The 27,697-nt window shown below is 45.2% G+C and overlaps 1 protein-coding gene and 1 long non-coding RNA gene across 2 annotated transcripts in view; one reads left to right on the plus strand and one right to left on the minus strand.

Annotated features, from left to right (window-relative positions):
- The window catches only part of LOC138833999 (uncharacterized), a 33,314-nt gene extending 23,735 nt beyond the window's left edge, over positions 1-9,579 (minus strand). Inside the window, exons 1-2 of the long non-coding RNA XR_011373984.1 lie at positions 9,495-9,579; positions 7,155-7,246 (exon numbers count right to left, since the gene is read on the minus strand). This is a non-coding gene — a long non-coding RNA (uncharacterized lncRNA). The remainder of the gene's footprint in view (positions 1-7,154; positions 7,247-9,494) is intronic.
- Positions 9,580-12,709: 3,130 nt separating this feature from the next.
- Lmo2 (LIM domain only 2) lies at positions 12,710-26,458 on the plus strand. The gene is made up of 6 exons (XM_070032621.1): positions 12,710-12,879; positions 13,007-13,292; positions 13,496-13,770; positions 13,941-14,160; positions 19,055-19,270; positions 25,325-26,458. The coding sequence occupies exons 3-6, from the start codon at positions 13,764-13,766 to the stop codon at positions 25,542-25,544; spliced, it is 663 nt and encodes a 220-aa protein (XP_069888722.1). The 5' UTR covers positions 12,710-12,879; positions 13,007-13,292; positions 13,496-13,763; the 3' UTR covers positions 25,545-26,458.
- The last annotated feature ends 1,239 nt before the right edge of the window (positions 26,459-27,697 follow it).

The raw sequence follows: 27,697 nt of genomic DNA on the forward strand, positions 1-27,697 counted from the left end.
TCTAGTTAATCGGAAGAAAAGCCCGAAGTGGAGGTTTGGCTCAAGTGGTAGAGCACCAGCCTTGAGTGAAAAAGCCAAACAAGAGCACCAGGCCCTGAGTGCAAGCCCCAGTACCAGCACACAAATACAAATTAAAAATAATTAATAATTCAATATCCCACACTTCTATAGTTGTAGAATCCTGAGCAAGCTAGTAAACTTCTGACCCTCAGTTTCTATATCTGCAAAATTGGAATTATATCACTACTGATCTCAACAGGTCATTATCAAGATTAAATAAGAAAACAAGACTTAAAAAAAAAGCCTGGCACACCGTAAGTGTCCAATAAAAGGTAGCCATCCTTTGCTGTAATAGGCATCTATTCACAACTAAATTGTTCCAAAGACAAGGCCAACAAGTGCCACTTTCTAGGTGACATCTGTATTGAATTTTACTTTTGAAGCTCCTTCTTCTTTTTTGTGGCAGTACTGGCCCTTGAACTCAGGCCTCTGCACTCTTGCTTAGATTTCTCTGCTTTAAGGCTGGTATTCTACCACATGATTCACACCTCCACAGCTGGCCTTTTGCTGGCTAATTGGAGATAAGAGTCTCACAGATTTGTCTGCCTGAGCTGGTTGGACTTTGGTCCTCAGATCTCAGCCTCTTGAGTAGCTAGGATTACAAGATTATGAGCCACTGGTACCTAGCAGCCTCTTCTTTTTCTTCTTATTCCTTCCCCCACCCCCTCGTCCTCCTCCTTCTTCCTCCCCCTTTTCCTCCTTTAAATAAATAAATTCTCAGACCTTCTCATAAGAAGAATGCTGAAATCTAATGAGTCCTGTGACTCTAGATTCCGAAGGATTTTGGTGTAATTTCCTGACCTATCAAATGGGAAACTACCTCCTCTTTCTAATTCAGTTGATTTCAGAGACTAAGGGGGACATGGCAGATCAACAGAGCAGTCCCTTCCTCCGAATCCAGTTGAATGGCCACATGGCAGGCAGTGATAAAGAGAACTCCTGTCTTGCCAGCCCCACACGTTGGAGAAGGGGCCACTCCTTCACATTCACAAGCTGGGCTGGTATAAAGGTGGGGGGGGGAACCCAGGCAGGAAGCAGACTCTTCAGCTAGCAAAGTAACCGTTAGAATCCATCCCTTTGCCCTTTGCTGAGCCTGAGGCTGAGCCCAAAGTTTGCCTGTCGCACCCAGACCTGCTAAGATACTCTCCTGCTACCAGAGAGCCCTGGCTATCTTCCCTGGTTTATCAAGGACTGTGGGAGCATTGCTGTTGCTGAAGATAAGGGCCCTCCATCCCTATACCTTGCCTTTCTCCTTTCTACTTCTAGCCACTTATGCCAGAAAGTTCTTCTCATTTTCTGGAAAGAGAACCTTTTTTCCCCCAACCTCAATTAGAAGTAACTAACAGAGACAGGTAAGAACAGGTTCATTGTTTAATTCATCTGTTCAGCTATTCCTTCCATAAATATTTAGTATATGTGTCTTGTGTATTTATATTGAGCTAGTCTGTTGTATTCCGTTCAGTCACCAAGGGGGCCAGACAAAACCTAATGGTCACAAAATGTGTCATTACAAATTATAAATTACATTTGGAGTGAGGTCATATAAAAGTGGATCCTGACCTAGTCCCGTGTGTGTGTGTGTGTGTGTGTGTGTGTGTGTGTGTGTGTGTGTGTGTGTGTGTGTGTGTGTGTGTGTGTGTGTGTGTGTGTGTGTGTGTGTGTGTGTGTGTGTATCGGGGAGGACTTTCCTCAGGAAGCAATGTTTGAGCTAAGGGAGAAAGTGTATAATAATCTACTAGACATCATACTTGCCTTGTTTTGGGGAGTTGAGTAGGTGGCCCTGGGCCCAGAAGACTCCCCACGCTCCCCACAGCAAGTCACAATCATGCAACGGTTGTAAAGGAGAGAATGGAAATGTATTGAATTGGTAGACAAGTCAGCATGCACTTGCTAGCATCTCCCTCATGATTCGCTTTGCTTTGCAAAAGTGACCAGATCTAAGATATTTCTACATGGAGGGCCATGCAGGAAATACAAATGGAATATTTTTTTTAATAGCTCTTCCTTTGCAAGATCGGACTCAAGTGTCAACCTGCAATATCATGGAAAGCATCGTGGCCTAAAAGTGTGAGGCATTGAGCTGGTCTGCAAGTGGCTGCTCCTGCTTTGGGAAAAGGACCATGGTCTGAATGAGCACTACAGATTCACTATGTATACAAAAGCTGGGCCTGGTGGCACTTGAGAGGCTCATGCACAAGGATTGCCAGTCTGAGGCCAGTCTGGTTACATATGAGTTCTAGGGAGTCTGGGTTACCCAGTGACATACTGTCTCAAAAAAAAAAGAAAAGAAAAAGAGATTATCTATGTGCATGAAGCTCCTTCTCCACCTCCCAACCTTTACCACCCCAAATGGAACCAATGCCTTCACTCCTACACTGTCACTCTTGGGCCCTCAGAGAGGGCAGATAGATAGAAGAGCTTGAATCCCTTTAATGACCCAGCTTTTGTTAAAATAACTTTTTTTATTGTGAAAATACTATACTATACAGAGGTGTTACAATCACATGAGCAAGAAAATGAGTACATTTCTTATCAAGCATTGTTGCCTCCTCCTTTGTTTTTCCCCTACCCTCCCTTCCCTCCCATCTCCACAACTACACCCCCTCCCCTTTAATGACCAAGCTTTATCAAAATAACATAATGTCCCTTTTCCTTGTCCTTGGAGATTAAGGTATCTGAGAATCATCGGCTGATATGTTTATGAAAGTCTAAGTGGGCAGGGGTAGCCATGGGGGCACCTGAAAAATGTCTCAGAGCTCAGGGAACTGGCTCCACTATAATGCTGGAGATAGTCAAATGGCCCATGGATGAACTGCAGGCTGCCTGAGGCCGTAAGTAGGAACAGAGGCACATAGGGATAGATAGATAGATAGATAGATAGATAGATAGATAGATAGATAGATAGATAGATAGATAGACAGACAGACGGACAGACGGACAGACAGACAGACAGACAGACAGACAGACAGACAGACAGACAGATAGATAGATAGATAGATAGATAGATAGATAGATAGATAGATAGATAGATAGATAGACAGACAGACAGACAGAGACAGACGGACAGACAGACAGACAGACAGACAGACAGACAGACAGACAGACAGATAGATAGATAGATAGATAGATAGATAGATAGATAGATAGATAGATGGACGGACGGACGGACGGACAGACAGACAGACAGACAGACAGACAGACAGACAAATAGATAGATAGATAGATAGATAGATAGATAGATAGATAGATAGATAGATAGACAGACAGACAGAGAGACAGACGGACAGACAGACAGACAGACAGACAGACAGACAGACAGACAGACAGACAGACAGACAGACAGATAGATAGATAGATAGATAGATAGATAGGATAGATCATATTACTCATTATATAAATTATATATATATTAATTTGTTGTATATATAAATTTGTGGTAAATATACAAAGAATTTAAAGTTTTATCATTTTACTTCAAGTATCCAGTTCAGTAACAGGCATACCTACATCACTGTACCACAATCTATCTCCAGAATATTTTTTATCTGCCTCAAGTGAAATGATATAGCTATTAAAGTGCAACTCCCTAATGCCACCAACCTCTGCCAACTACCACTCTGTTCTAATTTCTGCCCTTAAAAATTTAAAAACTCTAGGTACCTGGCTGAAGGGAGAACATAGAGTCTTGTCCATTAGTGGCTGTCCTATCCCACTGAGCTTAATGTCCCCAAAGTGCATCCATGTTGCAATGTCTGTCATAATCTTCCTCTTGAAGATCAAACAATTTTCAACTGTATGTATATGCTTCTCTTTTTTATACCCACTAATCTGTCAATGGATACTTGGTTTCTTCCACCTTTGGCTATCTAAACCGTAATGTATAAACTATTTGTTTACATCCCTGTTTTCTATCATTTGAGGGATATATAAACAGAAGAGGAATTGCTTGGTCAGATGGTAAGCCTACTTATCATTGTTTCCGTAATGGTTGCACCATTTCACATTCCCATCAACAATATAGAAGTGTTCCAATTTCCTCCAGACCTGTACTTGTTATTTTCTGTTTTGTGTTTGTTTTTGCTTTTATTTTATTATTGAACCCAGGACCTCTAAGCATGCACTTTGCCATTGAGTTTCCTTCATCTTCTTCACCCTCTATTTTTAAAGTAATAGTTGCCTTAGGCCAGGTACAGTAGCCCTGGCTTATTATCCTAGCTAAGGAGGGAGGCAAAGATTGGGGAATCATGGTTCAAGGAGAGCCTACACCAAAAGAAGTTTACAAAACTCCATCTCCGCCAATGGCTGGGTAAGGTGGGCTGTGCCTTTTTTCCTAGCTACAGGGGAAGCTCAATGGCTGGGGGCAGTGAAATGCATTTGTTATACCCAGAAATTCAGGGAAGCATCATAGAATGATTGCCAAACCTATCTCCATTAACAGCTCCTACCTCCATTTTCAAACCACGGCTTCATTTCCAGCTTTTTGCTGTTTAGTTGAAGATAAGAGTCTGATCTATCTGCCCAAGTCAGCTTTGAACCATAATCCTCAGATCTCAGCTTCCTAAGTAATTAGGATTACAGGCATGAGCCATTGGTGCCTGGCTAAGGACATTTAAGGTGGCAAGATGCTGTACATCTATGAAATCAAATGAAGAACCTAGCCAAGACCTAGAGCCAAGGGTAATGAGAGTCCAGAAAGGGATCATCACCATGACTACAGGGACTGGAAGGCCTTCAGGGTAAGGGTATAGCTGGGTCTATGTGGGTGGATAGGAGAGCCAAGAAGAATGGGGAAATTTTTGTATGAATTGTCATTTATTGATCACCCACTGAGTGCCAGGCACTGTGCTCTGTCCCCATTTATGTTATCTCAATTACTACTCCTAACCCTATACTTATAATCGCCTCTATTTTATCATTGAAAGCACTGACACTCAAAGATTTGCTGCAGATTATGCACACAGTAAGTTGTGAAGTAGAACCAAAATCAGGTTTATTTATATTACACTTAGTCATTCTCCTGTCCTAGCACCAAAGCTTTGAAGCATGGGCAGAGCAGACATCTCAGAGAGGGAGAAAGAACGAGACAACACAGAAAAATGGGCACAAGCAGAGTGTTTGAGCCCAAGGCTAGATGGGAAGGGTCAGAGTCTAGGCCTGTGGAATAGAAAGTTGGATGGCTAGAGTGGGCAGGGACTGAGTATCTTGACAGAAGCATGGGGAAATAGGTCTTGGTCTGCTAGAATGACAGACACATACCCAGAGCTCCAGCTCCTAACTTTCCCACCTCTTTCCTCTAGAAAAAGGAGAAAATTGAAACCTCAAGAAGTTAATCAAGCCAGGTGCTGGTGGCTCACACCTGTAATTCTAGCTACTCAGGAGGCTGAGAGCTGAGGGTTGCAGTTCAAAGCCAGCTAGGGCAGAAAAGTCCCCATGAAACTATTGTCTCCAATTAGCCACTCAAAACCAAAGTAGAGCTGTGGCTCGAAGTGGTAGGGCACCAGCCTTGAGCAAAGAGCTCAGGGACAATACCCAGGCCCTGAGTTCAAGCCCCTCAACTGACCAAAAAAAAAAAAAAAAAAAAGAGGTTAATCAACTAACAAAAGGTTGCAAGCACAAAGGAATTACTGAAAATTCTTTAGCAGGGTGGTGACTGTGAAAAAAAATCACATTCTAGATATGTTAGTTTAGTGGCAAGCTATACAACACATGACTGAAGAGGAGCAGAGGTGGCAGAGACAGGAAAGCAGTGCTTTTCCTAGTTTTGGCTGAAAGATGCCTCCCTCGGCAATGCAGTAGAGCTTTCTAGGAAGCACCGTGGATGGGATTCCAGCTCCGCTTATTCTGGCTGAACTCTGAACTCAGGAAGATATAAAGACAGTTTATGAGGGCAAATGTCATTAGAAAGGTCAAAATCACCTTTCCCTGACAGGCACACACACACACACACACACACACACACACACACACACCAGTTTATGAGGGCAAATGTCATTAGAAAGGTCAAAATCACCTTTCCCTGACAGGCACACACACACACACACACACACACACACACACACACACACACACACACACACACACACACACACACACACACACACACACACACACACACACACACACACACACACACACACACACACACACACCAGTTCTTCCAATAGAAGACCTGTCTTGGGTACAGAACCTTGACCATATAACCCTGACTCTGAGCTATCAATGGCCAGGGCAGCCTCCTGGTATCACCTCTTTATGTTGCCTTCCTAAACTCAAGGCTACAAGAACCTAATCCACCAGTCCCCCTGTGGGTGGCCAAAGCAGAAAAGGTAAGGCAAGACAGGTCACATGTACACCCCTAATGCCAGAAAGGATACTAATCCTATCCTGCTTGGTCTGAGGTTTTTTGTTTGTTTTTTTGGTACCAGTATTGGGCTTGGACTCAGAGCCTTAGTGCTGTACCTTGTCCTTTTCACTCAAGGCTGCTGTTCTACTACTTCAACCACACCTCCACTTCCAGTTTTCTGGTGGTTAATTGAAAGCAAGAGTTTCATGGACTTCCCTGCCTGAGCTGGCTTCCAATTTTGATCCTCAGATCTTAGCCTTCTGAGTAGCTAGGCTTACAGGAGTGAGCCACTGGCTCCCAGTTAGGTCTAAGTCTTCATGTGGCAGAATCCATTATTCATCTATCTCCAGCCAAGAAGGCCTGCCCTGATTGATTCTCTTCCTCTGAATTCTCTTGCTTAATTAATTTTAAAAATAGCTACCACATTAAGCACTTATGCTATGTTGATCACTCTGCTAAGCACTTGGCATATGTGATCTCATTTTATTCCTACCACTCTGCATTCCTACTTTGCACAAGATGAAACTGAGAACTGTTACATAATTTTCCTAAAACCATGCGAAGGAACCAGGGTTCAAACATAAGCCTATCTCCAAAGCCTGTGCTGTTACCTGTATGATTCATGGCATTCTACACGAGTCCTTGTGGGTTTGGAACAGTGCAGCGGAGACCCAGATTTCAGTTTTCCTGGGAGCCAAAAGCCTGATCTCTATCAAAAACAGAGCTCTTAGCTGGGCATAGTGGTACGTACCTGTATTCTCAACTATTCCAGAGACTGAGGTGAAAGGGCCATATGAACTCATGAGTTTTAAGACCAGCCTGGACCACATGGTGAGATCCTGTCTGAAAAAACAAACAGACCAAACTATTGAACTGAATCTGAATGGTGTTTGGGCCTATATTTTTCTTCAGTAAGTAATATTCAGGAATGACAAAAGACTTTCAAGTTCCTTGTCTGCTTTTACTCAGACTGCTATGTCAGAGGGAAGACTGATGATGGCATAGCATAAGCAGCAGCCATTGGCTCTGTGTGTCCTGTTTTCCCTGTTCATCAAAAGGCTTGGCTGTGTGCTGGTGGCTCAAGTCTATAATCCTACTTACTCCGACTCCTAGTGATTATAGAAACTTCCATTTTTCAGTGTCCTCTCCAAGCACCTTACCTGATTCACTTCACAGAATCCCATATGAGCTCTATGAGCAAAGTGCTCTGTGTAATCCCACTTTACAGATGTGGGAGCTCAAGTGTAGCAGAGGTTGGGCATGCCATGAGCAAGGTCAACAAAAGCCAGGAAGCTCACAAGGGAGTGCGGTGCTTTCCCACTCCATGTACTCCAAGGAAAACACATTCCTCGAAATTTCTCAGGCCCTCCCATTAGGACTTGCTATAAGATTAACTCTGCAAAGACCTCACCTCATGTGGAATTGTGAAGTCTGGGGACAGTTCCTTCATCATTTGGTTTTACCTCTTTTCTTAGTTGTATAGAGGTGGTCGAAATTTGAACACTGGAAGCTTGTACCTGTAATCCTAGCTACTCAGGAGGCTGGGATCTGAGGACTGCAATTTTTAAAAATTATTTATTTACTTATGTCAGTCATGGGGCTTGAACTCAGGGTCTGGCCACAGTCTTTGACCTTTTTTGCTCAAGGCCTTTGCTCTACCACTTCAGCCAGCACTATTTTTGGTTTTCTGGTGGTTAATTGGAGTAAGAGTCTCAGAGATTTCCTGCTTCTAACTTTGGTCCTCAGATCTCAGCCTCCTGAGTAGCTAGGGTTACAGGCATGAACCACCAGCTTCTGGCTGCAGTTTTTTAAATTAAACATTTATTGTTATTATAACGGTGATATATAGTCAGGTAATGAGTACATTTCTTTTGGGGCAATGTCACCCCTTCCTTTGCTTTCTTCTAGTTTTTCCTTCTTATACCCACCCACAAGTGGTATAGTTCATTTTCAACATAATGTCTAATGAGCCGGAGGATTGCAATTTGAAGACAGGTGAGCAGAAAAGTCTGTGCGACTCTTATTTCCAATTAATCACCAAAAAGCCAGACACATGGAGCTGTGACTCAAGAGGTATATTGCTAGCCAAGGGACAGCACTCAGACCCTGAGTTCAAGCTCCAGTACCAGATGGAAGGAAGGAGGGAAGGAAGGAAGGAAGGAAGGAAGGAAGGAAGGAAGGAAGGAAGGAAGGAAGGAGTTCAGCAAGTGGTAGGTAGGAAGGGAGAATATAAAATGAATAAAATCCGGGATGTGGAGGAAGCAGGAGAAAGCAGGCTATACAGTAAGTAGGGAAGCCTTAAGTTAGCAGCAGCCTCCCAGGCTTTTCAGGGCCTGGAAGCTGAGTACCCCCAAGTCTGGGCCTGCTGATGCTATAGGCTTATTTCAGCTCTTCCTATGGCAACCGGATCTTAGCATTCTTCAGCAGATGCTTTGATTGGTTGACATTGTTGCTTCCTGAGATGGTAGAGATCACTTCTGAAAGATGGGATAATACCCTTTGCTATCATTTCTGAGCAGTTTCTATGCATCATCAATATACAAACCATTTTCCACATCATATTATCCTATTGAAAATTCCTGTGAGGAAAGCAAACACTTCAGTGGTCTGCCCCTAGTTCTGCTCCTACTGAACTTTATTGTTAAACTGTTTCCATGAAACAGAGCCTGTGAAGTTCAGACACGTGAAGTTAGGAAACAGATGAGCTATGTCTGTCTGACTCCAATCCTCCCAAGACTCAGTTGATTCAGATTTTTTAAAAAAGATTTATTTGGGGTTCTTTTCTACTGTATAGAAAACCAGATTTATTTATCACTAAGGTTTCTAATAGAACTAACATTTGGTAAAAACATATCTATCAATATTAACTGACCCTTGAAAGTTCTGAAATGAGTTTGGGAGCTATATGCCTGTGACAACTGAATACTTTAAGGAATTTTAATGCAAGCTGAAGCCATATATATATATATATATATATATATATATATATATATATATACACACATACATACATACACACACACACACACACACACACACACACACACACACACACACACACATATCCTAGGTAGGCATCAGTGGCTCATACCTGTCATTCTAGCTACTTGGAAAGTTGAGAGCAGAAGAATTTCAGCTCAAGGTCATCCTCAGCAGAAAAGTTCACGAGATTGAATCTGGAAAATAAACAGAAAAAAGTGGGGGAGTGGTAGATAAGACTGGAAATGTGGCTCAAGTGCCAGAGTACCAGCCCAGCAACTGGGAAGTCCTGAGTTCAAACCTTAGTACCACAAAGAAAAAGATCTGTTTTCATGAATGTCACAACCGGCAAGGCATAAGTTAAAACTTGACTTCTAATGAGGGGAGGGGGGAGAGTAAACTGTCATTGTAGGGATGTCTCATATGGCCAGCAACATTTGCATTTTCATTTCTATCAAAAGTCCACTTTAGCAAGGAAATGTAGTTTTAGTCACTTAAAACTGTTCTTCCCTGGAAAATAATTTTAAAAGTAATAAGCAAGAAAGAATAGAAAATGCTCGCTGGAAAAATATAACCCATCTAGGGTTAATTCAATACAACAACGGATTCAGAGTTCTGACATTCTTATTCCAGAAGGAAAACTTGGAAATTTTCTAAATTTCAGGGTATTTAAGATTTGCAAGGAGAGGTAAAAGAAGTTAAATTTCAGTCCCACTGTGGATGGGATCAAGAACAGATTTTCTCAACTCTCAAGAGTCATTTTACATGTTCAAATCACCTCACAGCGACAGATTCTCTCTTCCGCATAAGGTAGGTACTGGCTGGTTGCTATGGTAGGATACAATAAGGTCATGATTGCTTTAAAATTATTCATAATAAAAACACATTTTGAGACTTGATTCTAAATGTTAAATTTGAGCAATTTAATTGCCCGTTGAATAGAAATGAAATCCCACCAGTAGGCAGTTATTTCTTCCAACCACTGTGTGTGAAATTGAAATCTTCAGATACCATTTCAAATATGCGCCTTCTTGAAAGAAGTCCTCCCCAAAGAATTGTGAAAGAGAAGAAACTGACCCAAAGTCATACACAGTCATGGCTTTTTCTTCACACACTTGGGTCAAAGCAGAAGCATGTAATTAAAAGCAAATTTTATGCCCCAATCTTGGCCATTCTGTGGTTACCTCATGGAACCCAAAGATATATTTAATGACTGGTTTCCCCCCTGGAACACTAGAGTCAGGAAAGGGCACCTTACCAGATTTCACAAATGCAAACAATCAAGTGTAGCATCTAGTTATCAAGATACAAGCACCAGAAGAGAAAAGGCATATATAGCAGTATTGAGGCTTGAACTCAGGGCCTTGCACTCTTAACTTGGCTTGAAGGCCAGCATTCTACCACTTGAACCACACCTCTACTTTTGGATTTTTTGCTGGTTAATTTTGAAATTAAATCCTCATGGACTTTTCTGCCTGGCACTGACTTTGAACCACCATTCTCAGATCTCAGCCTCCTACATACCCTCAGACGCATTAGTACGCAGCTTCTGTTTACTTTTTTAAAAAGAGGGAGCAGTTCTTTGATTAGAATGGAAAATTTTTCCTTTGAATCCATTTCATCTTTAACTTTAATTTCAAACTTGTTTTACGTTATCCCAGTGTCTTCAGCTATAGTCTAGCCATTGCCACTTATGAGCACTAAATACATGCCAAGAGCTTCCCATGCGATCAATTGTATATAATCGTCGCCCTAATTCTGTCGCAGGTCTGTGTGCTACATTTTTGCATGCACTAACTCATTTGACTCTTACAACAACCTATGCAATAAGCTCTATCATTGTCATGTTACAATGGAAGATACTGGGAGGTGAAATTCCTGCTATTAGTCCAGGCCAACAGGTGGGAAAGGTCTTCCTGGCACTGAGACTCCTGAACCTCTGCCCAATTCTGTCTTCTCAGATTAAGTAATTTTTCTAGAACATACTAGCGGCTAAGAGCTTAAATCAAACTCATACAGTCCAGTTCCAGAGTCCCTGCATTTAACCATCACACTGATTGATTATAAAAAGCAAGCAAGTTGTTTATAAATGCTTATTTTCATTTCTAATAGAACTGAAAGTAGAATGGTAGGTTGTGTGCTTATCCCATATTTTAGGTTTCTCTAAAAATACTAGAGATTTTTCTATCTTTTATTAACAATAAGAGTTGGATTCTGAAACTGTCTTCTTATATATAGACGGTCTGATTTGTATACAAAACCCCCTTAACTGCTGCTGTCTTTGACACACAGAATTATATTCAAGGATATGTGCACAGAGATTCTAATTATACCCATTAAGGAAACTGACAATAATAAGTTCCACTTGTACATGGAGAAGTCCATGAGGATTTGGCTCTGAATAAGGACAATGAAGCCTCTAGATTTTCATTTCTGACTTTCAACCACGACCTTTCATGGTGAGCTCATCCAGGCACCTCAGTGGCATCTTTAAAATGGGAGTGAAATGCCTATGCCTGGGGTGCAGACTTGCTCTTATAATACTGTGGATTCTGGGGCATGGGTGGCTCACACCTGGATTCCTAGATACTTATGAGGCTGGAAGTGTGGGAACAGAGGTTCAAAGCCAGCCAGAGCAAAAGAAATCTTAACTCCAGTTAACCATCAAAAATCTGGAAGTGGAAGTTATGGATCAAATGTTTGGTAGAGCACACCACCCTTGAGGGGAAAAGCCAGGCTAGAGTCCAGGGCCCCTGAGATCAAGCCCCAATTATATATATGTATATGCATGCATGGGCGCATACATACATGTGTTCTAAAGATTCTGGAATTACTTGAGAGTTTCCTTTTTACAAGCCTTATGGTGACATATGAGCTAACAGACCTTGAATCCTAATTTCTGAACTCATTTTCAAGGAACTCTGAAGCCCAGGGAAACCCAAGTTCCTCTCCCTGGAAGGGCAGACTCCCTCTCTTCCTTTTGCATTCCTTTTTCTGAGTAGAACTTGAAGGGAAACCCCTAAATCAGGCCTATCCTCCCCCCTCCCCCTCTCTCCCTGATCTAGAGCAAAATAATCTTCCAGGTAACAGTTCTTCATCATCATCAGAAAAGACTTTCTCTGGTCGGGGCATTACTGGCACTTTTCAGAAGGCCAGACTTAGCAGCAGGAGTCCGCTTTTTCAAAGATGCTGAGAGAGGGAATTTTGTCGCCAGCAGATGGAGAGGAGACCCAGACCAGCGTAGTCCCTCCCCGACACCCTCCCCGCCGCTGGCCCTCGGGGATTAGCTGCCCCCAGCACTGGCAGGCGTACCCCACCCCAGCGGTTTCTGCGCGCACGGCTCCATTGCTTCTCCAGAGCTCGGACACAGCCGTGGGGTTTGCCGCGGAGAGAGACGAGCTACCCCAGGCACCCTGCGCTCCGAGGCGGTGAACCTGGGGTCTGAATCCGGGACACGCGCTCCCGAGTGGCTCTGGCAGAAGCCTGCTCTTCTGCAGGTGATGATTTCACGTTCTTTTTTAATTTTTTAATTCAATTAATTTATTCATGTGCTGTCCTGGAGCTTAAACTCAGGGTTTGGGCGCTGTGCCTGAGCTTTTTTTTTTTTTTTTTTCTTCCCTCTAGGCTGGCATTCTACCACTTCTGTCTTTTTGGTGATTAATCGGAGATAAGAGTCTCCTGGACTCTCCCCGCCTAGGCTGGCTTCGAACCACAATCCTCAGATTTTTAGCCTCCCGAGTAGGATCCCAGGCGTGAGCCATCGGGGGCGCCTGGCTTATCTTCTTTCTTGCTTGAGCGGGCGGGCTGGTTACTTTCAGCCTGAGTTCAGCCAAAAGGGGAAACGCAGACGAGAGGGGAGCTCTCAAGAAGGATCTAGTGACAGCCCGGCCTCCCCGATCTCCAAGGAGAGGTAAGGTGTTCACCGAGCGACTCTCGGTCTCCAACGCGGGCCCCTTTAAGAAGCCAAGTCGGTCCTGCGGCGGCTGTTTGTATGGCTAATCCCCAGGAGCCCCATTTAAAAAAAAAATAAAGGGAAGAAAAAAAAGGGGAGGGGGCCTGGGCAGCTGTCTCTTTAAATGTGATTTCCTTCTATTGTATTTGAATCGTGATCAGGAAAAAGGAAATGAAACCAGAGACCGAGGGAAGCTGAGCGAAAATAGCCCTTCCCGAGAGAGGAGGAAGCCGGGGGACCCGGGCCGAGACGCACGGTCCCCTCCCCGCCCCCAGGCCGCCGCCCCCTCGCGCCACGACCCCGCCGGAGGTGCGACGGGCTCCGTGCGGGCGCGTACCCTCCCCGCGGGCGGGCGGGCGGCGCGGAGCCGGCGGCGGCGCGCGATCGGGACCGGGTGGCGGTGGCGGCGACGGCGGCGGCGGGACCGGGATGGAAGGTTAAGTCCTGAGCAGCAGCAGCAGCTTCGCCGCAGCCGCCCGGGGCCAAGCTGTGTGCGCCCCGGCACCCCCACCCCCACCCCGGCCCCCCGGCTCCCCGGCCCGGCCTCGGCGCGCCCGCAGCCCGGTGACTCGCTCTCTCTCCTCTCTCTCTCTTTGGCGTTTGAAGGGAGCGCGCTGACTGTCCTTGAGCGCGGAGGGGCGAGCTCGCCACCGGAGCGCCCGAGCAAGAGGAGGCGCCGGAGCGGCGGCGCCCGTGCACCCGAGGGGGTCCGAGTCCCGCCTGCCGGTCAGCCCCGCGCCACAAAGGGAGCGCCCCCGCCGCCCGGCACCCCGCCGCCCTCCCCAATGTCCTCGGCCATCGAGAGGAAGAGCCTGGATCCGTCCGAGTAAGTGCGGCCAGCCCCCGCCATCCACCGGCTCCCCCAGCCCGGCGCCCCGAGCGGCGGCGCGACGCGGCGGGGCCCCCTCCCCACACCCCTCACCCCCGCCAGGGGCTCCGGGCGCGCGCCCGCCCCGTGCCCTCGGCCGCCTCTGTCTCCCGCAGGGTGGTCCCTTCCCCGCGGGTGACTCCTGGGCACTGACCGAGAGGGATCGGGTGGCTGGCGACACCAGCAGGTCGGCCCAGCGCCTCTTGCGGGTCCCCCTGGGCTACCCACGACGCTCCCCGGACCCACTGCCCGCCAGAAAGTTTGCACCGGGATGCTCCGGAGCTCCGGGAGCGCAGGTGCAGCCTGGGGTATGTGTGTGTAGGGGGGTGGGGGGTGGGGACCGGGGACAGGGCTCACTTCTGTTCCTTCTTCCCTCTCGCTTCTTCTGGGCCCCTTTTCTCTTTGTCCATTTGGTCCCGAAAGGGGGCCCTATCAAGAGATTGCCTCTGGAGACCCCGATGGCCACCTTTCGGGGTCCCAGGTGGAGCGGGTGCCCGCAGCGCTGGTAATAGGAGGGGAAGGGATATCCCTTGTCCACCTCCAAGCTCATTCAAGTCTACAGAGATTTCTAAAACGGCTAATCCGGATTTAATCTGGGTACATACCGCCCCCCTCCAATGGGGAACTCTTCAATGGGGCTCTGTGAACCCCAAAAGTTGGTGCACCATTTTGTGTGTAGATGTGTTTTCCTGGGAAGCAGCCTCTCTCTCTGTCTCTGTCTCTCTGTCTCTGTCTCTGTCTGTCTCTGTCTGTCTCTCTCTGTCTCTGTCTCTCTCTGTCTCTGTCTCTCTGTCTGTCTCTCTCTCTCCGTCTCTCTCTGTCTCTGTCTCTCTCTGTCTGTCTCTGTCTGTCTCTGCCTCTCTCTCTCTCTGCCTCTCTCTCTCTCTCTCTCTCTCTCTCTCTCTCTCTCTCTCTCTCTCTCTCTCTCTCTCTCTCTCTCTATCGTTTGGGGTCAGAGAAGCAGAGCTAATGAGCATGTGGTGCATCTGTTTGCTGAGCCTGGCACAGGTTTGGAATTAGCTTTCCTATTCCCAGCCCACACCCCAACCCATTCTCTGGTGTTAATTTGAGGATCAAGGGGTGTCTAAGGTATCATTTTCCCCCTGTCAGCGTAAAGGCCCTTTTAAGAGTCATTAGCTGTCTGGTTTTGAATTTTTATTCCTTTGATGTCCCCATCTAATCCTTTGAAGGGATTTGTTACACAAGACCAAAGGAGCTGGTTAATGACTTGTCCATTTGTGCTTTTAAGAGGCATTTGTTTTGTTTTGTTTTGTTTTCTTTCCCTGCTTTAAAAGAATTGTACTTTCCTGCTGGAAGTCCCCCCTCACCCCATCCCTCCAATTTCAGCCTGGTGTTTATTTACCTGAGTTTCACCCTCAGTCACCAGCATAGAAACTCAGCATGTTCTCATAAAACACAGGAACTACCGTGATCCAATAAGAATATAAACATCACTCTTCAATCTTAGAGGTTAAGAAACAGTGCTATAAGGAGCTTGATGTGTTGTAACAAAAACCTGGCTTCTTTGATTCCCAAGGTGGGGAAAAACACCATTCCTTTATAAAAGTAGCTGTCAATGCAAACAATGGACTTCGAGTATAGTTTGTTCACTTTTAAAAAGAAAACCTAGAATTAGAGCTGAGCCCTGGTCTTCCCGAGGTTAGTGAACCATACAGGCATACAGTAAAGGAATGAATTGCATGAATTAGTGCCTAATGCTTTTCCTTAGGCAGAATTTAGTCTCTAATCCTTTTATCAGAAAATAAATCTGGAGGGTTTGTCTCCTTAAAATAAGTTTCCTCTTTCTAAGTTTTTTTTTTTCTTTTTCTCCCTGTGGCTAGAAAACACATTTCTAAATAACTTTATAATGCGGCTTACACCTGTCATAATCCATCGTTCCCTTCGTTATGTCCCCATTGAGAGAGCAGGTTTTCCTTGAGCACCAACAAGCTAATTGAGAAATAGTTTCAACACACACTCCCCCACCCTCCAGCTTAGAAATTGTGGAGAAATTATCCCAGAAATCCCCGCTGAAGGGACACTCGGATGTAATACTCAGGATAGGCTCTGGGAAAGCATCAAATATTAATTTGACAGTGAGTCACAATCAATCACTGAGTCAGATTGTCTATCATAATAATGTGACATTATCATTAATTATAGAATGAGAGATAGACCCAGTATCTTATCCTGTCCTTCTCTATCACCTCTGAGGCCATTACCATCTCTTCTTTGTAACTTCTCCTGCCAGAGACTTCTTTGTGTGCCTGCTCAAAGCCAATTTGGATGGCTACTATTATGCCTCCAAATACAGATGGAGTCTTGCTAAATGAAATGTGTAGACAGAAAGGGAGAATTCATGTCCATAGCCATTTTGCCTGCCATACAGTTGGTGGCCCCTACTGCCTCCCTGTGAGTCCCAAGAACAGTTCATTTTCATTCCAATCAGTTTTGCACCAGCTAAGTGTAAATTCTCCTCTTTCACAGTTGGTTGGCAGCACAGCATCTGGAGAAGGCTCCATGCATGTTGTTGAAAAGCCCAAAGTAAGACCATGGGCTGTGAACAGAGAAGAAATGCAATTCTGAATCGATGCACTTCAAAAAGGCCAAGGATGTTAGTTACCTTTCAGAATGGAGGCTGGAAGACCTGGTGTATACCCTGTAGAAACAGAGACTTCGATGAATTCTTAACACTGTCTAGTCTTAGCTGGGTGAAGTGGTGCTTGCCTTTAATCTCAGCAACTCGGGAAGCTAGGCAGGAAGATTGAAGTTTCTAGGCCAGCCTGGGCAATTAACTGAGACCCTGTCTCAAAATAAAAATAAAATAAAAAATTTAAAGGATCAGGATGTTACTGAGTGGTAGTATGTTCTAGATCCTCGGTTCAATCCCAGCACAGTAAACAAACTTAGGTCTTTATTTCCCCACAGAAACCGGCTTGAGCTTTACATTTCCTTGTTCTAAAAGAAAATAATCTTATATTCTATCCATAAACAGTAGGATTTTGTGTTAGTATTCCTAGGGAATACTTTTACACTTTCCTGGATAGAGTTACCTGCATTTGTCAGCATGTACTATAAACACAGATCCTCAGAGTCTCACTGTTCCTAACTACAGTGGGATGGAGCTTTGTCGGCACTGGCCAATTAGGACACAAGGATACCTGCTAAGAGTGCCAGCTAGAATCAGCAAGCACAGATTTACAGCTCCACGGAACCCAAGAGGAAACTCTGTTTGGGAATTTCATAGTTGAAAGAAGGTCCATCTTTTTTTTTTTTTTTTTTTGTGGGTCATGGGGCTTGAACTCTGGGGCTTGAACTCCCTCAGCTCTTCAGCTCAAGGCAAGTGCTCTACTGCTTGAACCGCAGCACCACTTCTGGTTTTCTAGTGGTTTATTGGAGATAAGAGTCTCATGGACTTTCCTGCCTGGGCTGGCTTTGAACTGTGATCCTCAGATCTCAGCCTCCTGAGTAGCTAGGATCATAGGCATGAGCCACCTGCGCCCGGATGAGGAAGGTCCATCTTAAACAAATATAAAAGAAGGTCCATCTTAAACAAATATAATAGATTTTTTTAAACCCAGATTTATATTTGCATATATTCTAGAGAACACTTGTTACAAATGAACAAGAACTAAATTTTTTCTTGTCTCCTATTTAATGCTGGAGTTGTTCTTCTGCCTTTTTCTTTGGGCAGAGTGATTCCCCTTAAAATGGAAAGCAAAAGTACTCAGGGTCCAGTAAGGTTCAGTGGACCGGAGGTGGACAGTAGATAGTGCACGACTTCTTAGTGAAACTACACATATTTCAATTTCACAGCAAACTGACTGCCTGGATAGAGTCCTCTGCCTCAGTTTCCTTGCTTTCCACTTTCTTTAAGATGATTGTTTTTTTAACTCTTCCTCACTGACTTTCCTAAATTAACTTCATTTGAATCAGTTTGCTGTTGTAAAAATTCTCCTGTGAAGGAAAGTCTAACTAATGTGCTTTATCATTTTGACCAGGCCACCATTTCTAGCTTTTTGCTGATTCATTGGAGATTATAGTCTTATGACCTTTTCTGCTCGGTCTGGCTTTGACCACAATCCTCAAATCTCATCCTCCTGAATATCTAGAATTACAAGTGTAAGCTACCAGGCCTGACTTTCACCTCTGCTTTTATATGTTAAAATGGGCTTAACATAAACAGGCACATGAATTCAATGGGTAATTTGTAGATTTTCAGCAATCTAAGTCAGCAGATGCTCAGACTGTGGCAGTCCTTTGGTCCCAAATGTCCCCTTGGGCATTGCTCCCAAAGCAATCTCATGGATCTTGGGTTTGGGAGGTGGAAAAGGAAGACTGGGAAGACAGAAGAGAGTAAGATCTACCACAGTGCTGGTGGCTGGGGTAACTCTTTTTTTGGGGGGGTCCGGTTTGTGGGGCCTGAACTCTGGGCCTGGGTGCTGTCCCTTAGCTCTTCAGTGCAAGGCTAGCGCTCTACCACTTGAGCCACAGCGCCACTTCCGGCTTTTTTTCTTTTTGCTTATGTGGTGCTGAGGAATCGAACCCAGGGCCTCATGCATGCAAGGCAAGCGCTCTACCACTGAGCCACCTTCCCAGCCCCCTGGCGTAACTCTTGGTACCCCGTGTTTACCTCCAGGATTCAGGTGGAAAGTCTAGCTCTCTCTAGTTTTAACACAAGGCTGTCTGTATCTTTGCCATCTGGACTGAGGGATGTGCCATCCCATTCCTTCTCTCTGTGTTGGCAGCGGGCAATAGCTGGAGGCTCCCTGCTTGTCCCAAAGTGGTTCCTGCACCTGGGTGCTCCCCTCTCCACAGTGAGCCTGTCCCTAACTCTTGGCCTCCTCCCCAGGGAGCCAGTAGATGAGGTGCTGCAGATCCCCCCGTCTCTGCTGACATGTGGAGGCTGCCAGCAGAACATCGGGGACCGCTACTTCCTGAAGGCCATCGACCAGTACTGGCATGAGGACTGCCTCAGCTGCGACCTCTGTGGATGTCGCCTGGGCGAGGTGGGACGGCGCCTCTACTACAAACTGGGCCGAAAGCTGTGCCGCAGAGACTACCTCAGGTGCCTTCCTTGCCTCTCCTGGGGCACGTCTGGGTGGGGGTATGTGGGGCACATGCCCAAGGAGGAGGCTGAGCCTCTTTCTCTGCCTAGGTCATGTTTCAGAGACTCCCTCCTCATGGGTGGGAACAGACTGATAATGTGTTTCAAGGCAAGAGAAGGAGAAACAGGAATTCAGACTAGGGATGCAATTCTGGGGTCAGACTCAAGGATAGGGTTGGGGAGGGGTACACAAGAGATATCATAGGATCATGGGAACTGGTGAGTTTTTAATTGATAAGCTTGGGGTGGGGTGGACTCCTTTTTGTTTGTTGTGCTGTACTGGGGCTTGAACTCAGGGCTGTGTACTCTTGCTTGGTCTTTCCCCTGGAGGCTGGCACTCAACCACTTGAGTCACAGCTCCACATCGGGCTTTATGGTGACTAACTGGAGATAAGAATCTTTCAGATTTGTCTACCAAGTGGGCTTTGAACTCTGATCCTTAGATCAAAAACCTCTTCACTAACTAGGATTACAGGGAGGAGCCACCAGCGCCTGGCTGGGGGTGGATTCTTCAGAGCTCATTTGAATGTGTCAGCACACACACACACACACACACACACACACACACACACACACATTTCTTTTATATGACTGTAATACTATGTGATGAGAAATTTAAAGATAGAAAATGTTATTCATAAACTGATTTGTTGAATGGTAACTCCTGTGTACAATTACTTAAAGATAATAAAATTATAATTTAATAAAAAAAGCAAGCAAGCAAGCATGTTCTCAGCATGGAGCATTGACTCTCACAGTAGGAAGGCAATATTCTCTAGCTACCAAGGAATACTGAAGTCAGAGGAGCTTTCAGTCACAGCCTCATTGCTTCCTAGCTCTATGACCTGGACCAAGGTACTTAACCTTACTCTTCTCATCTGTGAAATGGGGGTAATGCCAGTACCTCTTCCAAGAAGTGGAAAGGATTCAATGATATACCACATGTAAAGTTCTTGGATTAGGCCAGTTGTCCATGGCTCATGCCTGTAATCTTAGCTATTCAGGAGGCTGAGATCTGAAGATCACAATTCAAAGCCAGCCCATGCAAGAAAGTCTGTGATCTCCAGTTAATTACCAAAAGCCATAAATGATGCTGTGGCTCAAAGTGGTAGAGCACTAAAGCTCAGGGACAGCTCTCAGGTCTAGGATTGGCATGTGCATGTGCACAAGAACATACACACACAGACACAGACAGACAGACACACACACACACAAACACAAAGTACTTGGCTTGGCACATGAGTATCAGAAAGATATTTGTTGACTTTATAACCTACTATCATGACAGTATTCTGATTTTTAAAAAAATTCTGGTTGTGTGTGTGTGTGTGTGTGTGTGTGTGTGTGTGTATGTATTAGGGCTTGAACTCAAGGCCTGGACTCTGACCCTTAGTTTTTTCACTCAAGATTGGTACTTTACCCCTTGAGCCACAGCCTCACTTCCAGCTTTTTGGTGGTTTATTGGAGATAAAGAGATAAAGAGTCCTGCCCAGACTGGCTTCAAACTGCAGTCCACAGACCTCAGCCTCCAGAATAGCTAGGATTTCAAGCATGAGCCACTAGCACCTGGCTATTTTCCAAAGTTAGAGATGAGGAGATGGAAAAATTCAAGGATAACATAGGAAGTCTGTAATGCCAGTGAGACAGAAGCTGAGGACAGTGCTCCTGCCCTGGGTAAACTCTTGGCCATGCGAAGGATCTGGCACTCAATGAGTGCCTTTGCCTTGAGTGTTGTAGTATCACTAGTTTCATATAACCTGCTGTAGATGCAACTTTGTGCCCTCAACTGTCAGATCTGCTCAACGGTGTAGCTTTCAGCTCTAAGCCATCTTCCCATGGCAGAGGCCCCGCAGAGCGTGCAATCCTGATACCTCAGGGCCACTCAGCCCACAGATACTTGTTTAGATTTTGGTTTTCTTGGCCACTCGACACCTCTTCCCCCTAAATCTGCTGTCAGAGCATTATACATGGAAATAATAACAAAGCTGCAGGTAATTCTCCAGGGAAGGAAGCATGTCAGCTTTGGGTCCAAAGAATTAGCTTTGCTTCCCTTCTAAATTTCTTGATAAAGTCCTTGCAAATTGAGTGGTTTAAAAAAGAGAAGAGTTTTTCAGTGATCATAATTTTGTTGAATTTCCTTTTTCTCCTTTCTTTTTAACTCACAAGGAAATAGAACTGGGATAAATAGAGACCTGGTTTTGCTCGCTCCCAGCCTGCCAAATCAGTCAGAAAGCAGACGGGTAAATGATCCCCACTGGGCCCCTCACTATATCCCTCTCCAATCATTTGAATCTTATTAAATGAAGTCAGATAGAGTAAGGTCAAAAGAGCTGAGCTTCTCTCTCTCTCTCTCTCTCTCTATGGTTTTATATAACGTTCAAGAATAGAACCAGTGCTGCTTGGGCTTGTTAATCTTTTTTCTATTTTCAAAAAGGAGAGGAAAAAAAATAGTCTGGGAGAACCCAATGTTAATTAACTTGTGTCTTGGTGACATGAAATAATTCTTCTCTCCTTGCTACATTCCCAGGCAACATGTTAATTAACTCTGTGTTACCGCAGTCATTCGCAGACCTCCTTTAATATTTATATTATTGTTATTAAAATGGGCAGCAGAAAGCTTATGACATGACACCTCTTGACAAATGAGAAACATGCTTGTTTGCTCTAGAGATGGTCCTTTAGCTGTGGACTTGTTTACTTCCATTCTTGGCCTATCTGGTGGTATATTTTAACAAAGCAAGCTAAAGGAGTTACTCTGTGGGTTCTCTGATGGGGCTGGGGTCCAATCTGTCTTCTAGTATAAAGTCTCCCCTTAAGGGTTTCTAAAAACTGACTCACCCAGTGCAATTTAGCAGAAGGAACCCCCCCCCCCCACACACACACATATAGAACCTGCACCTGCTGCTGTTATACTGTTGAGAGCCTCACAACAGCTATTTATGAGTGTTCAGTCCAGATCTCCTGGATCCAGTTTATACCCATTTCCTGCTTGTGATTCCACTTTCAATAGCCAGGCCCAACCTAGACCCTGCTGTCAGAGACACACAGTGCAGGACTCCTCAAGCTCTGCAGTCTTCCCTGGAGGCAGGGTGACTTGGAAATGTAACATAACACTCCTGAGCATGAAGCCCAGGCTCTCTCTGAGGCATGCTCCCAGTACTCCCCCCGCCCTACACACTTTCCCTGGAGAACATCCTTAATCCATCACTCAGGAGGCTGAGATCTGAGGCTCACAGTTCAAAGTCAGCCCAGCAGCAAAGACCATGAGAATCTTATCTCCAATTAAAAAGCTGGAAGTGGAATTGTGGTAATGTGCTGATCTTGAGCAAAAGGAGCTCAGGGACAGTGCGTAGGCCCTGAGTTCAAGCTCCAGGAGTGGCACACCACACACACACACACACACACACACACACACATACATCACATCACATCACATGTACATAAATCATTGCCTCGGGAGCTGTTTCTGGGATACCCAGCCCAAAACACTGATTCTTGGTGCCAGAGGTTAATGCTCAAGTCAAGTGTCAGATTCTGTTTTTTGTTTGTTTGTTTGTTTTGTTTTTATACTATCACTAGAATCTGTGGGTATTTGGCTTGGGAGGGACTTCTGCAGACTTCTCTTCAGTTCCCTTATTTCACAGGATAGGACACAGAAGGCTGGAGAAGGGACTGTCATTTGCTCACCTGGCTAGTTAGAGGTGAGGTTGGAACTTGAGCTTGTCTCCCAAACAATAGCCCTCTGCCTCACTTTCATTAGTAGCTTGTCATTTGCTCCCTGACTCTCCTTCCTAAAGAATCTCACACACCAGGCTGTTGGACTTAATTCCTTCCCAATGTTTTGTGAACCATGCATCTTTGCTCACTCCCAAACTTAACTTACTGCATAGTCAGGACACCGGAACTCTCTTTCTACTGAATGACCTCCAATGTTGCGGTTACCTGCCGCTTCACCATCTGCTACAGTGGGATAAAATGTTCTCCACTAATGAGTGTGTACCCAAGCAGCGCTCTGAAAACACCCGGAGATCTTCCAATGAAAAGCAGGATTCCCAGGGAAATGAGCCAGCCCTGGCACACCAGATCATCTTTTCTTGAGACCATACATCTGCTCCAGTGTTGCAAGAGCTGGCAGCTGCTCTTAGTTCCCTACCACCCCTCAGAAAGCACAAATGATTCTCTGATTTTCTGAAGGTAGAACTTCCTAAACAATCAGTGTTGGCCTGAAATAGTCCTAGGGTAGTTTTCACAAGAAAACCGCTGCTAACGTGGCTATGGGATCACCCCAGGTGAAAATGATCCTGCAACTCTCCCAGTAGGAGCCAGGCTCCAGTGGCAAATGTCTGTAATCCTAGCTACACAGGAGGCTGAGATCTGAGGATCATGGTTAGAAGCCGGCTCTGGCAGGAAAGTCTGTGAGACTCTTCTCTGCCAGAAAGCCAGGAGTAGAGTCATGGCTCAAGAGGTAGAGTATCAACCTTGAGTACTAAAGCTATGGGATGGTACCCAGACCCTGAGTTTAGCCGCCAGTACCTGCATACATGTACACAAACTGTAGCACAGTTGTGGCTCTGTTCAGACTTAACTGGCTTTGGCTTCCCCCTTGACCTGGAGTGATCTGACACACCCTGTGTGATGCTGCTAACAGCCCAACAAGAGAGCTACGAATACTGCTCTTTTGCTCTGAGAAGTCACCATTACTCAGCTGCTTCAGCATGGTCTGGACCTGGGAGCTGCAGTGTCCTGTTCCAGTACTTGTGTGATTCAACTCTTTGGGGCTCATTCTTCAGGTCTAGTCTGGGTCAGAGTTATTCATGCACAGACTGCCGGGCCTTCTTCCCAGTGTTTCCCATCACTGTATCCACCGCAACCATGTCCCACCCTAACACTGAATATTATCCATTTGAAATGTTCATAAGTCACCGAGGCAAAGGTGAGGGGTCTCCTCAGCAATTCAGCAGGGGCCTAGCGAGGAGCATGAAGGATTGCTGGGGGAGAGATGCTGTCTGTCCCACTGGGTCTCTGAGGCAAGAGGAACCGCACCGTGCATCTCCCCTGGCACTCCCAGTCTCCCAGCAGCTGTAGCCCTAGGGAATGATCACGTGGAGATGGGACTCTCAACTTGGAGGAGAATTCAAGGAATTAGTGGCTGTTGACTTGGAAGAGATGCGTTTCTAATCTGCTTTCCCCTCTCTGGGTCCCCTAGGAATCCGACTCCAGCTCCTTAGGTACAATGGAAGTTCCCCTGGGAGGCAGTGGGCCTAGCCTTTATCACAAGTCACCTCAGCTCAGTCTTGTGTACACTCACCCAGAGGAACCTAGAGAGTGATTGCTAAAAGCAAGGGGAAGCTCAGGATAGGGAGGAATATCACCAAACAAAATGGCCAATGTCAGTCAGCCTGCCCTTTACCTCCTAGGAAAGATTCACGTTGGGTGCTGATGGCTCTCATTTGTCATCCTAGCTATTCAGGAGACTGAGATCTGAGAATTGTGGTTCAAAACCAACCCAGGCAGAAAACTCCATGAGACTTTTATCTCCAGTTAGCCACCAAAAAGCTGGAAGTTTGGAGGTATGGCTCAAGTGGTAGAGTGCCAACATTGAGTGAAAAAGCCAAGCAAGAGTATGAGGCTCAGAGTTCAAGTTCCAGTACTGTATCAGCTCAAGAGAGAGAGAGAGAGAGAGAGAGAGAGAGAGAGAGAGAGAGAGAGAGAGAGAGAGAGAGGGGAGATTCATTGGCTGTCATCTGGGCCCAGTTTTTTCCTACTTTGCTTAATTTCCATAGAAGCCTTCACTGGGTCTTTTCTTTCAATATTGTGCCTGCCTCAGTAACTGAGCTTTTTTCTTTGTTTCTTTTCTTTCCTTCCTTCCTTCCTTCCTTCCTTCCTTCCTTCCTTCCTTCCTTCCTTCTTTCTTTCCTTCCTTCCTTCCTTCCTTCCTTTCTTTCTTTCCTTCCTTTCTTTCTCTCTTTCTTTCCTTCCTTCTTTCTCTCTTTCTTTCCTTCCTTCTTGCCTCAGGCTGTTTGGCCAAGATGGTCTCTGTGCTTCCTGTGACAAGCGGATCCGTGCCTACGAGATGACCATGCGGGTGAAAGACAAAGTGTATCACCTGGAGTGCTTCAAATGCGCCGCCTGTCAGAAGCATTTCTGTGTTGGTGACAGATACCTCCTCATCAACTCCGACATCGTGTGTGAACAGGACATCTACGAGTGGACTAAGATCAATGGGATGATCTAGGCCAGAGTCCCTAGGCATCTTTGCAGGGAGTGTCCCCTGAAGGCACTGTCTCCATGGGGTCTTCACACTTAGGCACTTTTGGAGACTCAAGGGTGGGGTATTTCTTAAGGGACAGTGGACCTGTATTGGGCACTAAGACATAGCAATTGAGTGACGCCTGTAAGGACCATCACTCATGTGTGGCAAACGAACCAGCCCTTAGAGAAATTGTGGCTACAGTCTATTGGTAGGAACTGACATGATTAGTGGGAGAAAGGAATATTTGAGGGCCAGCTGGCACCGTGCCACCATGATGGAATTTCCCATCTACATATGGGAGCTCTTTGCAAAGACTTGATAGTCATTGATGTGTACAAGCTAGAGATGTACAATTGATTTCTTTTCTTCCCAGCATCTGTAAACAGCCCTGTCCAATCACTATGCTCCACACAGGGAAGGAAGGGCAGGGGAGTATGGCCATCTTCCTGTCCCTGGTCACCTTCCCAAGGCCTTGTGCTTTGGATCTAACAGAAACTGCATGGAGACCCATTTCAGTTGGGAATGGAAAGCACATCTTTTAACCAAACAAATGTTTAAAACAAGTCTGATGAATCACTGTTTTTAGACACCTTCATTTTGAGGTGAGGCGTTCCACAGATTGTTTCTATACAGATGTAAATCTAAAATAAAGACCCTCGAAATTGTTCAACTATTTTATTATCTTAGAATTATATCAAAGTATTTGTTGTGTGTAGTTAAAAAAAAAAAGACCGAAGACTTAATAAAAAGGACTGACTGAAACGTGTGGCATTGTTTATTCAATAATGATTTCCCTTTTGGAACCACAGGGAAATGGTTTTGTTTTTTCTGTTGGTAAGGTGAAGTTACTAAACAATTTAATTGTAGGTCAAATAAAAACTTTCATTTGTTGCAAAGGTTTTTATGAGATTTATTCAGGTTTCTATACACCTGGCAATTATATAACAGGTCATCACGTAGCTCAGAGGGGTGTAGAATAATTAAATTGTTATTGTAAAATGTGCATTCACTTTGGCATTGTGTGGAATGAATGGAAGACAGCAAGATCATTGCCTTTGGGAAACTTGTAACCCAGAAAGCACACAGATACATAAAACAGATTCCCTTTGGGAGAGAAGGTAATTACCTAGTTTGAAATGTGGCAAAGCTGCTGAGCTTGACACTTCGATTTTCCAAGACGTGTGTCTCAGGGTATTTTATGACAAGTGGTTAAGAGACCTTCCTTTGAGGATTTAAAGCAGGCACCTTGGCTTGTGTGTTCGCCTTCATCCTATCCAGGCATGAACTGGCTCGGAGCGCCACCTGCTGGTGATCACCTCTCAGCCAGTTAGCCCAAGAACGCCCAAGGGAATCAACCTAGAGGTTATATTTTCAATTATTTCATAAAACTATTAGAAAACACCAAATCTAAATGTGTTTAATTATAAAGATAATCCATCAAGGATACTGATCATTAACTGTGATTTCTTTTACATGTTTTTTAAGAGGAGAAATAATGAAGTGATGTCTCTCCTGGCTGGTAAAATGCTGAAAGTAGTTGGGAAATTTGACTGCTTCTGGTGGCCTCTTTAAAAATGAATCTAATTATATTGCACCCAAGCTCAAATGGTGGTAGCAAGCGGCAGCTGGGGACCAGATGTTGCTCTAACTCAGCGGTTCTCAAACTGCAGCTCCTGAACCAGCAGGGACAGCGTCATCTGGAAAGTTGCTGAAAACACAGATGCATGAGTCCCACCTCCCACACCTGAATCAGAAACCCTGGGGAGGGTGCTAAGCAATCTTCATTTTAATAAAGCTGAGAATGGTTATGACTTGTACTCAGGGGCTTGAACTCAGGTCTCATACTTCAAGTGTGTGTGTGTGTGTGTGTGTGTGTGTGTGTGTGTGTGTGTGTGTGTGTGTGTGTGTGTGTGTGTGTGTGTGTGTGTGCTGGCATGGGTGTGTGTGTGTGTGTGTGTGTGTGTGTGTGTGTGTGTGTGTGTGTGTGTGTGTGTGTGCTGGCATGGGGGCTTAAACCCAGGGCCATGGTGCTGTCCCTTTTGAGCTTTTTCACTCAAGGCTGTCACTCTACCACTTAAGCCATAGCTCCACTTCTGGATTTTTGATGGTTAGTGGAAGATAAGAGTCTCATGAAT

The sequence above is a fragment of the Dipodomys merriami genome, unplaced genomic scaffold (assembly GCF_024711535.1).
Source record: "Dipodomys merriami isolate MVZ:Mamm:240054 unplaced genomic scaffold, mDipMer1.0.p SCAF_21, whole genome shotgun sequence".
NCBI lineage: Eukaryota > Metazoa > Chordata > Mammalia > Rodentia > Heteromyidae > Dipodomys > Dipodomys merriami.

Coding starts and splice junctions, on each gene's coding strand:
- Lmo2 (XM_070032621.1), top strand. Junction 14,161..19,054: donor AAGAGCCTGGATCCGTCCGA/GTAAGTGCGGCC, acceptor CCTCCTCCCCAG/GGAGCCAGTAGATGAGGTGC. Junction 19,271..25,324: donor TGCCGCAGAGACTACCTCAG/GTGCCTTCCTTG, acceptor TTCTTGCCTCAG/GCTGTTTGGCCAAGATGGTC.